General features: G+C 54.9%; 1 protein-coding gene across 1 annotated transcript; it reads right to left on the bottom strand.

Annotated features, from left to right (window-relative positions):
- Positions 1-2,022: 2,022 nt before the first annotated feature.
- AMBP (alpha-1-microglobulin/bikunin precursor) lies at positions 2,023-14,444 on the bottom strand. Its single transcript, XM_045791106.2, has 10 exons — positions 14,220-14,444; positions 12,858-13,000; positions 11,283-11,359; positions 10,320-10,436; positions 9,746-9,847; positions 8,995-9,041; positions 4,518-4,599; positions 3,350-3,517; positions 2,849-3,022; positions 2,023-2,165 (listed from the first exon to the last, which is right to left on the bottom strand). The coding sequence occupies exons 1-10, from the start codon at positions 14,334-14,336 to the stop codon at positions 2,134-2,136; spliced, it is 1,059 nt and encodes a 352-aa protein (XP_045647062.2). The 5' UTR covers positions 14,337-14,444; the 3' UTR covers positions 2,023-2,133.
- Between the last annotated feature and the right edge of the window lie 316 nt (positions 14,445-14,760).

The following is a 14,760-nucleotide window of genomic DNA, read 5'->3' as shown; positions in this document are numbered from 1 at the left end:
TCGCCAACAGGCTGCCGAGCTGGACCCCCCTCCCGGGGGGCATCAGCCCTGCCCTCGGGACCATCCCGTGGGAGTTTCCTATGACGAGTACCCTGGGGACGTTGCCAGGAGCGGGTGACTGACGTTTCCTCGAGGAGTTTCCATGTGGTCTAGCACAAGTCAGGAGTCTGCTGCAGCTGGGAGAGGCCTCCCCCAAGCCTGGCACGTCGCCATCCTGGAAGACCAAGCGCGTGGCCCAGAGCCTTCCTACCGCCGAGGGCAGCCTCTGGGTGTTTAAAGTTTTTAAGAAGCATGTGTCGTCACTAAGCAGCCACATCGATTTTATAACTGTGACCGGTATCTTTACGAGAAAATTTAAGGTGAGAAGACTTCAGAACCACGTCGAGTCTTCAGGGCAGCCTCTCGGGTGAGCATCCTAGGCTCCGGACTCGGGGTCACAGATGTGCTTCGACCCCACCTGTCTTGTCTCCAGGGCCTGGCCGGGCGGCAGGCCAGTGGGGGAACCGCAGGGGAGGCCCTGGCCAGAGGGACCCTCTCGGCTTGGCTGCCAGCACGTGTGTCAAGAGAATCAAGAAACCTTATGTTTTTTTTAATGGAAGGCCCATTTTTAAATGGTGAGTTCAGAACTATAAAAAATACCTCCTGAGCCAGCATCCCATCTCCCAGCTGCAGCTGGTTCCCACCTGAGACATTTGTCCTTCAGGTCACTTCAGACTAGTCCTCTACGGAGCACGGTAAGTGGCCAGCCCGGGGGTATGAGGCACGTGTGGGGGGCGGGGAGCAAGGTATGGACGTAGGACGTGCTGACCTTCAGACTGAAGGGCCTGGCTCTTCTCCCTGACCAGTCCCCTGTGTCCCTGCCCCTGGCCCACCCACTCCTGCCCAGGGAGTCCTGGCCGTGAGCACACACTGTTGCTCAGGACCGTCCTCTCTGTTGGAATCTGGAAGCTCCAGGCTTGGGACTTCTGGGGAGAAGCGGGAGCTCTTTCTGTGTTCTGGCTAAGGGGGCTGCAGAACTTTCTAGAGCCCAAGTCCTTGCCTCTGGATTCATGCCCTCCCTCCTTCCTTCCTGATGAGTCTGTCAAGCAGATGGGCTAACGGCCTGAGAGGGACCCTTGACTGAGTTAGGCGGCAGCCCTTAGCACGCTGGCCGCTCCGCAGAGCGGTGCGCTGGCTCGGCTTGCCACTTCAGAAGACACAAAGCTGGGGTTTACCCCACAGCAGCAGCAGCACCTCTCCGGGTTCTGGGTGGATGGACTCAGCAAGAGGGATTCTTAAATCAGTTGTTCGTAAATCCTGTCTCAGCTGGAAGCTCGTGGAGTCGTGTTCTGAGGCTAAGTTGGTGACCGAGCCACCGTGGAGAATCTGCCTATTCTCTTCCTCAAGGGAGGACAAGCCAGGCCAGGCTGAGGGCTTCCGGCCCTGCTCCAGTGCCTCACCGGTCCCAGACACCATGTGAAGGTCAGTGAACATTCTTCTTCCAGGGCAAAGGACCAGAGTGAGGATCCCAGGAGATGGGTTCTTGAGGGCCTCATGGGGAAACAGCCCAAGGCCTTTCATCCCCTGGCAGCTGGTGCTGGGACATGGCTGTGACCCGAGTAAGATGCCGGCGTGGGCACTGGTGCGGCCAAGGATGCGAATTGGCTTCAGGCGCTCTGGGTCACTGGCCTTGACCGGCCCGGGGCCTGGGCACATGCGGGCACAGTCCTCTCTTCTGACCCTGGGCAGCTGATGACCCCAGTCAAACCTCTCCCAGAAACAAGTACCTAGAGGTTTTTCCCTTCTTTTCTGGCTTTAATAAAAACAGTCCCATTTTGTATTACTGTGGAGTAAAGAGAACTGTGATTTGGGTCTCATAATTTGCTTAGCCAATTTCATGTTCCAGAGACAGTTCTGTTACATTTTCAGCACATTTTTCATTTCTGGGGGAAGCTGGGGTTACTCGTGCCCCCCATCCCCAGCTTTGTCTCCCCCTCTCCCTGCTACCTTGTTACGAGGACAATGAACAGTCACGACATGGAATTTCAGGAGTCTACAATTGGGTTTTTATTTTGAACCTGGCCGCTGGGACAGGCGCCGGCCCACAGCCTCCCTGCCACCCTGTGGCCTGTGCTCTTCTGGCCTCTGGTCCCATCAACTGAATGAGTGCAGCAGCTCCTTGTCTCCTGCGGACACACACAAGCTCAGGGAGGAGGCGCGGGGTGTGCCCAGGGCTCCATGGATGGGGTCAGCCAGGGGATGGGGATGCCTCGTGAGGGCAGCTGGGGCTGACTTGGGACCTGAACTTGAGGCCAGAAACTTGTGCTCGTGGAATGACTATGACTGGGTATCGCCAAAACACATTCTGCAGAATGATCTGGGTTTTAGCCTCTTCTGATTGCTTCCAAGTGCCCTTTTCCCAGGGGGGAGATAAGGCACAGGGATCAGATGGCTGCTGTCCCCTGGAAGGCTATTCCTGTTAGCGTTCCCGCCTCCCCCTCAGTGTTAGGCTGCCATCAGCCGAGTCCGAAGCCTCGTCTGCCGGGTGGGTACTGTTCCACTTTACGGAAGTAAAAACTGAGGCTCAAGCTGGCACTCGCCCAACGTGGCCAGCCCGCATGCAGCAGCACCAGAATTCGGGCCCGGCGTGGCCAGGCTCCTGCGTCTGGCCAGTGCCTCCCCAGGGCAGCATCGTAGCTGGGAGAAGGTCTGGGGTTTAGCCCCATTTTACAGATGGGCAACAGGCCCGGAGAGTGGAGAGTGGGTGGGCCGGTCACCCAGTAGGTTCCAGAACTACCTTCTCCAGACCCCCACCTCCTCCCGGGGCTCTCCCACCCAGACCCCAGGGGCACGCTGCAGGGCCGCCTACCGCTGCTGGGGACCCCGCAGTACTCCTTGCACTCCTTCTCCGAGTAGAACTTGTTGCCGTTGCCTTGGCAGCCCCCGTAGATGAAGGGGACGCACTTCCCCTGGGCAGCGTCAAATGCCCAGAGCTTGTGGTAGCCTCGGCAGGGGCCGCGGACGATGGGGAGGTTGCAGGCCGCTGTGGGATGGGGGGCAGGGGCGCAGCATGAGCAGCCATTACGCCTGGCTGACCCTCGGGACACGCAGCACAGGGCTTGAACCAGGGCGCCCGCTCCCCTACAACACCCAGCTCCTCCAGCACTGGGAGCCTGGGGCCCATGAAAAGCAGCACCTCGGCCTGGGTCACCCACGTCCAAGTGTGCAGTTCCTGTGACTTCAGGAAACTTTCCCCAGAATTCCAGCCCTGGCACGTCCTCTCGCAGCTCCCTGTCCACCCTGCAGGTGGCCTGCTGGGAGGACAGGGCTGGGGGTGCAGCGTGCGCAGAGGCGAGGGGCCCGCACTTACCCACAGTCCGACAGGTCTGCAGACACTCCTTCTCTGAGGCGAAGTTGTTCCCGTTGCCCAGGCAGCCACCATATTGGAAGGTCTCACAGGCCATGGAGGAACCATTATAGAAAAACCTCATGACCATCCCCAGGCAGGGGCCTTCTGCGTGGCCCAGCTGGCAGGAATCTGGGGGGACAGAAGGGCAGCACCCACTGAGTCCTTACTGTGTGCCTGTCACCAGGCTCGATGGCTACCACACGCCATCTCGTTAGTTTTCCCCTCCGCACTAAGAGGAAGGATGGTCAACTCGTTTTGTAGATGAGGAGATGGACTCTGAGAGGTAAACTGACTTGCCCGGGATCACACAGCCCTGAGATTCAAAACCATGATGTGTCTGCTGGACTCCAGAATCAGTGCCTGTTCGGCTTTATACCCCAGCAAGCCACAGACTCACCACCCCAGTGTCGGTCTAGTCCGGCCGGAGACTGTGCTAATAGCAGCGGCCGCTGCATTCACCAGCACCCAGCCGGCCAGCCTGACCTCTCCACGGAAGTCCTGCCCCTGCAGCGTCGTCCTCTGCGGAACCCTCCCCGGACACCTGGCCAGAGCAGGAATCCCCTTTCATCTAGGAAGTACTCCTCGATCCCCTTCCCCCTCCATCCTGAGCTCCCCCAACCCTTTAGCTAACCCTCCCTTTTGGGTCCATCACTTTCTTCCCTGCCTGTCTCCCCTACTACACCACAAGTTCCAAAAAGACGGGTTTGTCTCCGTGACCCCAGCACCCTCCCCAGGGTGGAGCAGGGCTCAGTGTTTGCCGAGCAGCTTGGTGAGTCTGTCGTGAACACTGTCAGCCACACAGAGCATCCACACGCCCTTCTCCAGCTTGCTCCCACAAAAGCCCTGATGGGGAGCACAGCAGGCTGTTGTCCCACCGCAGAGAGGGAGAAACCAAGGCTGGGAAGCCACACAGTGGTACAGACAGGGCCAGAACTTGCTTCTCCTGGAGCTACGAGTTCCTGAGCCCAGGGGCCACCCCCGCAACCCTGGGCACTGCACAGAGGGCCTGATTTGCCTTATTTGTCCCAAACAGACTTTGTGGTGGTGAGGGCAGCCCCGGGTGAACCACCCATGGGCTCTTCCTCTCTCGAGTATGCCAGAAGGGGGTGCAAAAGTGAGCGACTGTTACCTTCCTTCTTGTTGAAATCCGTTACTAGTTGCCCGGTCCCTGATCCTTCCTCCTCCTGTGGCAGGACAGCCCGCCGGGCTCTCTATGGGGGAGAGAAAGAGAGGCTATTGCGGGGACCTTGCCACTCTTGCTCACCGGTACCCCTGGAGTATATAAACCATTTGCTAGGGGAATCAGGGTGTAGACAGACACATAGTAACTACACTGGTTAATGGACTGTTCTCCCCAGTGTCAACCTAAATCCCAGGATGGGCATCACAGGACAGGTTTTTAGTCTGAAAGGAAAATCAGAACCGTGGAGTAGAACAATACCTCTGGGGCCAAATTCTAGCTGAAATGTCCGAAGGAATAAAATAATGGGGGGGGGGATGTCTGAACTGGAAACCAGGGAAGGGCAGCATTGCCAGGCTGGAAACGTGAAAGCATTTCTACACGGCGGAGTATGGGTAGGACTCATTTGCAGGAAAGGCTGACCAGACCATCGTTGTTAGCTATTTGCAAAGGAAAAGCCACCTGGACAGTATGGAGAAGGGCCCCAAGATGCCCCTAACACTTCTAGCTGTGGCAGTGGGGGCTGAAGAGCAGGGCAGGGTGCCGAAGCTGGCAAAAGGCTCCCTGAGTGTAGAGCCCACGGAGGCAGGATCCCAGGGCCGTGAGAGGAGGGATGAGCTGGGAGACTGCCGGCCCACAGCCAGCCTTCCTGCCCGTGGGGGAGCCCCAATCTGAAAGTACATCTCTAGTAACCTTCCACGTTGCCCTTCGCCTCTTAAGGTGCAGCTTCAAAGCTGTGCTCAGGGACCCCACTGTCACGCTGGTAGCACACAGGCCTGCCTTGGTGCAGGCGAAGGAAAAGAGATCACGGAACGATTTAAATAACGCAGCTGCTCAAAAGAATCGGGTTGAGCCAGAGAAATCTCTCCACTACACACAGGGTGACCGTAAGAACCAGGAGAAAATGTAAACCGTCAGTGAAATTCAAGATAACACCGCATCGATATCACAGGGTCCAAAGGTTATGGAAATGAACGGAATGAAAGACGTAGAAAGTTACTGGATGTGGAAAGGATTTTGTTGAACCACACATCAGAGAAAATAAACTGCAGGTTAGTGATTATAAGCAGTAAATTCACATAATAGGAATTCTAGAAGGAGAGGCGATCAATATAGAAATAATAGAAGAAAACTTTTCTGAAGACTTGAGTTATCCAATTATAAATAGGGATCAAAGGGAATGAGGCAAAATTAGTGAAGAGCCCCACCTAGACATTGCCTAGAGTCAAGGATAAAGAGCTCGTGGCCCTTGGAGTAAGTAACAGCATCTGAGGGTTATACGAGGGGAAAGGTGGTAACCCCAGGATTCTCTCCTCATCCAAGCCGTTGACCGTGTAATAGAAAGGCATTTTCACACCTGCAAGGATCCAGTAGTTTTCCACCCATGTTTATCCAGAAGAAAACTACTTTTCTTTTTAGCCCCCGAATATTCCAGGGCACCTGGCTGGGGGCTCAGTCGGTAGAACGTACAACTCTTGATCTTGGGGTTGTGAGTTTGACCTCCCCGTGGGGTGTAGAGATTACTTACGATCTTACAATATATATATATATTCGCACTGACTGAGAAGGGACTCGAAGTGCAAGAAAGCAGGTGACGTGATAGCAAAGAAAAGCCAATCAAATAGAGAGTTGAGGTTAAATGATTGTTACGACGCTCATAAAACTTACTGTAAATGTTAAAAGTGATTCTCAAAACAAAAGGTGGAAAATACAAACATCGATCTCAGATTTCATCCACAGAGGCAGGGGAAGCCCGGAAGGAAGAAATGGAAGTGTGCTCCATTTCTCTTTTTTTGCAAGGGGAGTCACCTGTTACGGTTTCGTTCTTGATGGTGATAAAGAGAGAGAGATCCGTCGGGATCTGGATTAAGATGTCAGATTGAAATTTCATTTCAAATTGCCTTTTCCAATACCTAACAGCGAAAAATGAATTCAGAATATCAATCTCCAAGTGTTCCTCAGCATCACTGAGCCCTGGAAAGGGGCTTAGTTTAAAGCAAAAAGTAAAACTGTTGATGAAGGAAAGAAATCAAGTGTTCTGGAGCTGAACAGGATGGTCATCAAATTGCTGGTAATTCTCCCCTAAGGTTCCCAAGTCCCGAGAGAAGGAAATTGAGGGACCCTATCTTTCTCCTCTTCTGACAGAGAAGCGGTGAAGATGGCGTCTAGGAAGAAAAGAGGAAGGCAGACTAGAGGCTGACTCTAGATGGAGGTTCTGGGGCTACATGATCTAATGCACTGGGGGTGTTGACAGACGTCACTGCCCCAAGCGGGTGGAATGAACCCCGCATAGGGCATTTAAAAGTTCTTCAGAAGAGAAAAAGCAAGCAAGGGTATTCCAACCAAGATGGCGCACCTGAGGAAAGCTCTGCCCCTGCCCGTTCCCACCCTTTCCTTGGACTTCGGAAAAGTAGATGGAACACAAAATACCCAGCTGGGGTGGAGGGCACTCGGCTCAATTTTAGTGGGGAAAGGGTCAAGGAGTTAATGAACCGCCACCCCACCATATCAGAACAGACAGCTTAAAAACTAAGCAGGAGCAAGAGAAAAAGAAATGGTAGAGGGACTGTCCAGACCCATTCTGAAATGAAGGAGTACATAGCCTGAACCAGAGACAACCTGACTATGGTGTCCCCTGTCATGAACTGCCTAGATGTCCCCTCAGGAATGGACTTACATTCCCAGACGGAGCTGTCCGCCCCTGTTGGAGACCGCCTCAGCTAATGGGACCCCTCTCACTCGAGGTCATGCTTCCTCCCCAGACTGATCGAGGTAAGGGTGTAAAGACCCCACCCCTTGGTGCCCTCATGGCACAACTCCAAAGGGCCCTCCCGGTTCTAGAGTGTCCACAGGGTTGGCTGAGGCATCGTGGCCACATCACAGCTCTGCTGCTTCTGCTCAACCCTCCCTTCGCCCCTTCCCTTCCACAGGTGTGGCTCTAGGAATCCCCACCCATGACATCACCTAGAAGAGACTGTAACTCAACAAGCAGAAGGCAACTCCTCAGCGGCCTCGAGCTGTAGAATTACTTAAAACGGGTATTTCTAAAACAAGACTCCAAGACAAAACTGGTAGACAACACAAGCGAGAACTCAGGCCTGAGAAACAAATTGGGAACCAAGACAACGTACATTCAGAGCGAGTGAGCAAGTCAGAAATACCACGGAACAGAATCGAAGCTGCTAAATGGAATGGCCGGCCCACAAGGCCGGCGAGTGACAACCCCCGTGAGTACAGGCGAGAGCAACGTGAGAGCGCCGAGCGTGCGTGGAAGACAGAGACGCTCCGGGATGAGAGAGCAGGTGTTCCCGACGTAGCAAACCCCAAAAAGGGAATGCAAGATGAATTCCACAGAGTGCGAGAGAGTCCCCTAAAACAGGAAGAATGTAGTCTGTGGATGGAAGGAGCGCCCTGTATCCCAGAAAACTCGGATACGGAATTCTCAACACCAAGACACGTCCTAGTTAGGATGCCGACTGCAGGGCGCCGGGCTGGCCCAGTCGGCAGAGCAGGCTATTCGTGATCTCAGGGTCGTGAGTTCAAGCCCCACGTCGGGCTTAGAGCCTACTTAAAAAAAAAAAAAATATATAAAAGAAGATATCTTCAAGGATAAAGTCTGTCCAGGCATCTGGGCACAAGAAACAAATTGCTTACAAGGAGAAATACCAGACTGGCCTCGGGCTTTCCCAGAGCCGAATTAGTGCTGAAGAACAATGGAGCTGCGCAGACGACATTCTGAGGGGAAGGCAGCCCGGCCCAGGACTCTGACGCCCAAGCGAAATGCCACTCAGTGCGAAGGAGAGCTCTCCCAAACAGGGAAGAATTCAGGGACTGAAACCCCCAGAACCCTCCCTGGAAACACCACTTGGTTGTGTGCCCTACAAGAGCGGGCTCTATTAGGATACATAGCTTCCAGATTATCACCGAAGAAAACGAAGGAAGCTTCATCGATACGGTAAAGGCAGACAAACCAAGAGCGAGGAAGCCTAAAAAATCAAAAGGCAGGATAGGGAGAGGCGAGCTGGCTGAGGCCTCTTGCTCTCGCTTTACTGTTTTTTTAGAGGTCAGCTGACGTTATCTTTTTTTTCATTGAGTACTGAGTATCGTCATTCATCACTCAGTAGTCCACTGGTTGTAGGCAGTACCGTGCTAAGAACTTTGCCAACACGTCCCTGAATTCTGGTGCATGGAAGGTGAGGGTAACTACCTCGTCGCACAGAGGAGGAAAGGCAAGTCTGGATGGAACAGCAAGTAGATCTGGGATTGAGCCCTGGGGGGGGGGGTCTGGCGTCAAGGCCCCGCGCCTGTCACTGCCTTCTCTCGACCTCTCTCAGTGACCCCACCCCCCCACCGCAGCAGGACCTAAGCAAGGGCAGCGAGAACCCAGCAGGCGGGTGGGGACGAAGTGGGGGGACGCGGTGCTCACCCTGTGCGGAGAGGGCTCCGGTTCCTGCTCCCCAGGGACACACTCACCTAGGTCAGGACAGGAGAGAGGCGAGTAAGAGGGCTGCTTTCTTTCACGATGCCAATTATGTGTGCCAGGTGGGCACCGAGCCGGGAACGGCCTTGGGCATTAACCCACTCGGGAATGGCGCCGCTCCCGTGGTTTGCTGAAGGCCGTTCCCTGGAGAAGGGACAGGCGGGGGCTGCGCCGTCACAAGAACGGCGATGGCTAACGTGCAGAGCGCTCACTGGACACTAGGCGCAGCGCTAGCGTGTTCAAAGGCTTTATTTCATTGACTCCTCACAGCAATTCTAAGGGAGGCATTACCATCCCCCATTTTACAGATGAGGAGAACAAGGCTCTGGAAGTTGGACTAGCCGGAAGTCCCCCAGCTCCACTTGCACCTCAGTATGCTAACTCCGGAGCCCACACTCACAACACCAACACTGAATGGCCCCCTAAGAGGTACCTATGGATTCTGGGTATCACCTCACTTAAACAGGTGACACTAGGGGGAACGCGGAATTGGTTCCACCATATGTCCTGCAGATACGTGCTGTGTGACCTGGAGCAAATATGGGGGCCTAGCTGTCTTCTCTGTAAAGGGGGGGGGGGACTATAACCCTACTTATCTCAGAGGGTTGTAGGCAGATGGGGCTGGGAAGGTGTTCTCTGAGGGCTGTGAAGAATGAGGAGGGGACAGAAGTGTGAGGCGGGGTGGGGCTGCATTTACCTTTGTCGGCCATAGTGAAGATGGAGTCCTCAGGGATGCCCACACCCAAGGCAAGCTCCCTGAACTCCTCCAGCAGGCTTTCTCGAAGCTGTCGCTGTCGCCCTGCAATGGGAAACAGAGAAAATGCCTAGAACCGTGGGTGCCTGGGCTGGCAAGGCCGGGAATTATTTTGCTCAGGGGATTTTCATTAAGATGTTGAAAACTATCAGCTCAGTGTGATCTCTTCAAAACACTTATGGAAAGATTGGCTCACACGAGGAAGAGGTGTCCCTCCCAGGCTCCCACCCAGGTCCCCCCAAATCCCCACACATGGCTCTTTCTGCTGGTTCTGCTAAGGGCTGGGAAGCTCTGGAATTCTCTGGGTCTAGAATTTTAAAGACCAAAAGGATTGTACCTCAGATGGGAGACTGAGCTCTACCTCTTCCACCAGGGAGAGTAAATGTTTCCACCTTTCCCATAACTGGAGTTTTCTCAGAAGGATAAAGCAAAACTCCTAAGCAAAACTCCACTGTCCCTAAATCACAGACCCTCCCACCCCCAACTCCTGCAGGCTTATCTAACTCCAAGCCTTTACCATAGAGCTTGGCAGTAATGGTGGGCCCGTGGTGGCGGCTGGTTTTCCTGGTCAGAAAGATGGCGTACTCATCATAGTTGGTATGGACCACATAGAACTCCATGGTCATGTTCCATTCTGCATGGGGGATGCAGGAAGCCAAAGGCATCAGTGGTCAGAAGGCTCTTCTAGCCTGAGGTCCTTCATCTGTTCCCCCACACATCATCTATTCATCCTTCTGTCCATCCATCCGTCTCCCCCATATATTTATCATTAATTCATCCACCATCATTCCATCCACCCACCCTCTCCATACATCAAACCATAAATCCATCCACTTCTTTCCTTCCTCCCTTAACCTTCTCTTCCTCCTTCCTTTCTCCCTCCATCAGTCTATCAACTGATCTATCAGATGACTGATTAACTCACTCACCTCCACCCATACCTACATTCGTTTACCGATGAACGGTAAATTCACTCATTCGATTGCTGCTTCTCTCCCTGTTTTTTATCCAACCACCCATCTACCCAAACATTCATATATTCAAACACTAATACAACTGTCTGACACACAGAGCATATTCGATAAACATCTGCTGGATGAATGAACGAATTCACGTCCCAGTCCCTCTGTCACTTAGCCCCCTGCGTGCTGCACATGGGAGATGCTTAGCGAGTTTTCACCAGCTGATCACGGATGCCCACCACGAGGGCTGACGACATCTTGATGCTATCCTCAGAATTCAGCCACGTCCCTCTCATTCTGGATGCTCACGAGTGCACGAGAGAGAGGAGGAAAGAGGGCAAAGGACGAGGACGAGAAGGAAGAGGAGGAATATACAGGAAGCTGAGAGGACATCTCAAAAATGGGAGGGAAGGCTTCAGGGGCAGAGAGCGCCAAGGCAGAAAGAAAGAGCTTAAGACACATCAAGGTCTTTTTCAGCAAAGGGCAGAACTGCGGCGAACACCTGCAACTCAACTCACTGGGTTTATGATAGAGGAACTTTCCGTTGGTGCTGGTCTTCTCATAAGCCCCGGAGATCTCCTCACAGGCGCCTCTCCTGGAGATGTGCAGACCAGAAGAAAGGTAACCGCTAGCAGAGACCGAGGTCCTGACACCCACTCTCCTGCAGGGTCCTTTCCACTTTTTTTTTTCTTTTTGTAATTTGGAAAGTAACACTCCCAAATGTCTTGTTTAAGCCTCACCCCAGTCCTAGGGGACCCATTCACATATGAAGGAACAGAGGGACAGAGAAAAAAGGGACTAGTCCATGCCATCCCCTTGGCAAAGCCAGCACTAAACATCAGCTTCCTTCCCCAAGTCACATCAGACTGACGCACGGGGAGGGGAGGGTGATGAGTGAATGCTCTGATGCGGTTATTACCCTGTGTCTCTCTGGCCCCAGTTCCCTCATCTGTGAAATGGGGATAATGAAGCCTTACGTGGTCGTTGTGAGGATCCAATGAGATGCTATTAAACAGCTTACAGTAAGCACTACGAGCATACCAGCTGTGGTTACAATGACGGTTAATTATCTTATTTACATTTATCAAACAACTCCTAAGTGCTAGGCACTGTGCTACATGCTGACGATACAGAGGAGGGCAAGGTGGACTCTTGTCTGCTCACAGACCTCACAACTGAGTGGGGCCCAGGGGCAGGCCAGAGACGGATGCAGTCACTTCAATAACTGCCATACAGGGAAAAGCCTGAGGTGCTCCAAGACCACAAAGGAAGACATGTAACCTGAACCCTGGTTGTTGGGGGGGCGGGTAGTCAGGGAGGGCTTCCTGGAAGAAGTGACATAGAACCTGAGTCCTAAAGGTTCCATAGGAATTAGCCCAGGGAGATGACGGGAGATTTTCCCAGTAGAAGGAACATCAGGTGTGAAACACTGGAGGGTTCCAGGAACTGAAAGAAGGTCTACTTGTGTGGGTCACAGAGTACATGGTGAGTGCTGGGAGGGGCCCGGAAGGGAATTTTATTCCCAAGGGCCATAGGGAGCTATGGAAAGGTTCAAGCAGAGTCGAGTTTTCACGAAGTCTTTTGTTTGCTGAAAAGGTTTGAGATTAGAGGTGGGAAGTGTAGACAGGCTGCTGTAGACCACCAGGAGAGAGAGGCAGGTGGCTCGGGCCGCGGCGGGGATGGTACAGAAGGGAGAAGCGGACAGTGTGGAGAGATTTAGGACTATAAAGGACAGGGCTTGACACCGGATTGAGCGGCCTGTGGCAGCAGAGGGAGGAGTCTCAGCACCTGCCTCCCACCCAGGTTTCCAGGTTGGGGCCGGGGGCTCAGAAGGGCCCTGACTGAGCTGAGGGACACCCAAGGATCGAGAGCAGGCTTTGAAATAGGCATGTGTTGGGGCGCTAGCCGGGAGGCGCTGAGGGGACAGTTCAAAAGGCGTGCCCTGGTGGAGGGTGGCCGAGGGACCTGAGCACAGCGGCAAGGACTGGCAGGAGAGATGGCCTCTCTCCAGGACAGGGCGGTGGCCCAAGCCGGCGGGGGTGGCAGGCGGGCCCTGGCCTCTCTCGCCCCTCCCACCCCATCCCCTTACTCACCGCCACTGCGTGCTGGTCACGCTGATCTCCCCGTCTGTCGCCCCCTCGCCCAGCACCAGCGTGCTCATGGACATCCTGTCCATGAACTTCTTCAGCCACGGGCAGGTGGAGCCCATGGCCACGTGAAACCATTTCCCGTACATCTAGGAGGCAACCACAAGCTCAGGATCTGGATTTGCCTCAGACGCAGGGACGATTTGCAGACACCTGCTCCCCTCCCTCCTCTCAGCGAGAAGCTGGAACGTCCCATAGCTAACTGGAGCCACGCGGCTCCCAGGACGGACGGGGCCTAACGGTGGAATTTCCATCATCACGGCAAGCCTAGGAAGGGGTTGCAGATGGGGGTCCCAGCCCACTCCATGGAAGGCCTTACTCTGCCAGGTACAGGGTCTGTGCTGCTTGCCGGGATGAGGCCCAGATCCCCAAGGTTGAAGGTCATCCTCGACCACTGCTCCCCAGAGCTGTCTCTCACTCCTCCAGGGACAGGGAGCTCAGTACCTCGCACGCAGCCCCTAGCTCCGTGCTAGAAAGAATCTTCCCTCCTTGAATTAACACAGGACAAGCCTACTACCTCTGTCTCCTGGCCACATGGCAGAGTTGAAAAAGCCCTCATACCCCAAGGAACGAGCCAGCAAGCCTCGACCCTTCGCCATCCCAGACCACCACAGGACCCTCCACTGTGCCCCTCCACCCACAACCCCTGCTTGTCTCCAAGCGTAAACAAAACCCCCAGCTAGAAGGCTCTGAGAGCCCCTCATACTGATGTGGAGACTGAGCCCCGTGTGGCCGAGGTCCTGTTCAAGGTCACCCAGGTGCTGGGGACAGAGCGGGGTCTGGAAGGTATTGCTGGGGCTCCCCCACACATCGCCTGCCCAGCCCTCTTAATCCCACCAGCCTGATCTCTGTCCTGCTTCTCTTCTCCCCAGTATTCCATGTCTTCCCTGTGCCACCCGGGGGCTCTGTCCACAGCTAGGCCCGCAAGGGCAGAGCACCCAGGATGGTAATGGGTTGCGGGGAAAGGGAAGTGGCCGAAAGCTGAAGGGCTGGGGAGGGGGAGGCAGGAAGTCACGAGAAGCTAAGCACTGCGAAGGGGCTGTAGGAGCATTCCCTGGGTGGGCTGTAGTCTGTAACTGGAGGCATAGAGCCCCCCGCAGTCCAGGAGGGCAGGTCACACGTGAGATGGCCAGACAAGAGGCCCGCAGAATGGCAGGTCTTAGCGTCAGAGCTTCAGCAAACCCTGAATGGTCCGAGCAGGAAGGGCCCTGAGGGACCCAGCCCTGAGTTCCAGATTGGGAGACCTGCCCCCTGCAAGGCCCAGCTGCTCGGACAGCCGGCCATCGCCACCAGAGAGGCCAGCCTTACCCGAGAGATGTCGAAGTTCTCTTGCGTTTGGATGTCGTCGGGCGGTATCAGCACGGGACTGGCACTCACGGCCAGGCAGGCAGTCAGCAGCAGAAACGCAGCCCTGAGACGCCACATGGTTCTGGGGTCTTCTGTCTCGGGTGTCACTCACAGGCCCGGTCTGGGGACAGAGGAGCCACCACCTCTCTGCCCGCAGCAGCTGCGAACTGAGACTGGGGAGGGGGCCAGCAGCTTGTAGGTGACCTTGGTATTTGTCCTGCTCAGCCTGAACCAATCAGGGCCCCAAGGCCAGGTCTGATCGATCCCTCGTGGTGTCCTGCCCGGGGTCAGTGGTCCCAAAGGGTCAGGGCGGCACTGGCCAAACATAGGCTGGCCTGGGGGCAGCCCAGGGCTGGGTTCAGGCCCCAGACTGGCTCCCCACAGACTGCCCACCTGCCACAGGAGGAGATGAGCAGCCTGTCACCTTTCCCGCTGGGTCACCCACCTGGACCTCACACTCCGGGGGCCAGCAGACCGAGCCTGATCAGGCCCCTTCCTCACA

The sequence above is a fragment of the Ursus americanus genome, chromosome 18 (assembly GCF_024610735.1).
Source record: "Ursus americanus isolate L20-20 chromosome 18, mUrsAme1.1.p, whole genome shotgun sequence".
Lineage (NCBI taxonomy): Eukaryota > Metazoa > Chordata > Mammalia > Carnivora > Ursidae > Ursus > Ursus americanus.
Note: the sequence above shows the minus strand (reverse complement) of the source record. Positions and strands in the feature narration are given on the sequence as shown.

What these genes read in the sequence shown, in the direction of transcription:
- AMBP (XM_045791106.2), bottom strand. Translation starts at nt 14,336, where the DNA reads ATGTGGCGTCTCAGGGCTGCGTTTCTGCTGCTGACTGCCTGCCTGGCC. An exon ending in GTGACCAGCACGCAGTGGCG is followed by an intron (nt 11,360 to 12,857) that starts GTGAGTAAGGGG and finishes GCACATCTCCAG; the next exon opens with GAGAGGCGCCTGTGAGGAGA. An exon ending in CTGCGGGGTCCCCAGCAGCG is followed by an intron (nt 2,166 to 2,848) that starts GTAGGCGGCCCT and finishes GTGTGTCCGCAG; the next exon opens with GAGACAAGGAGCTGCTGCAC.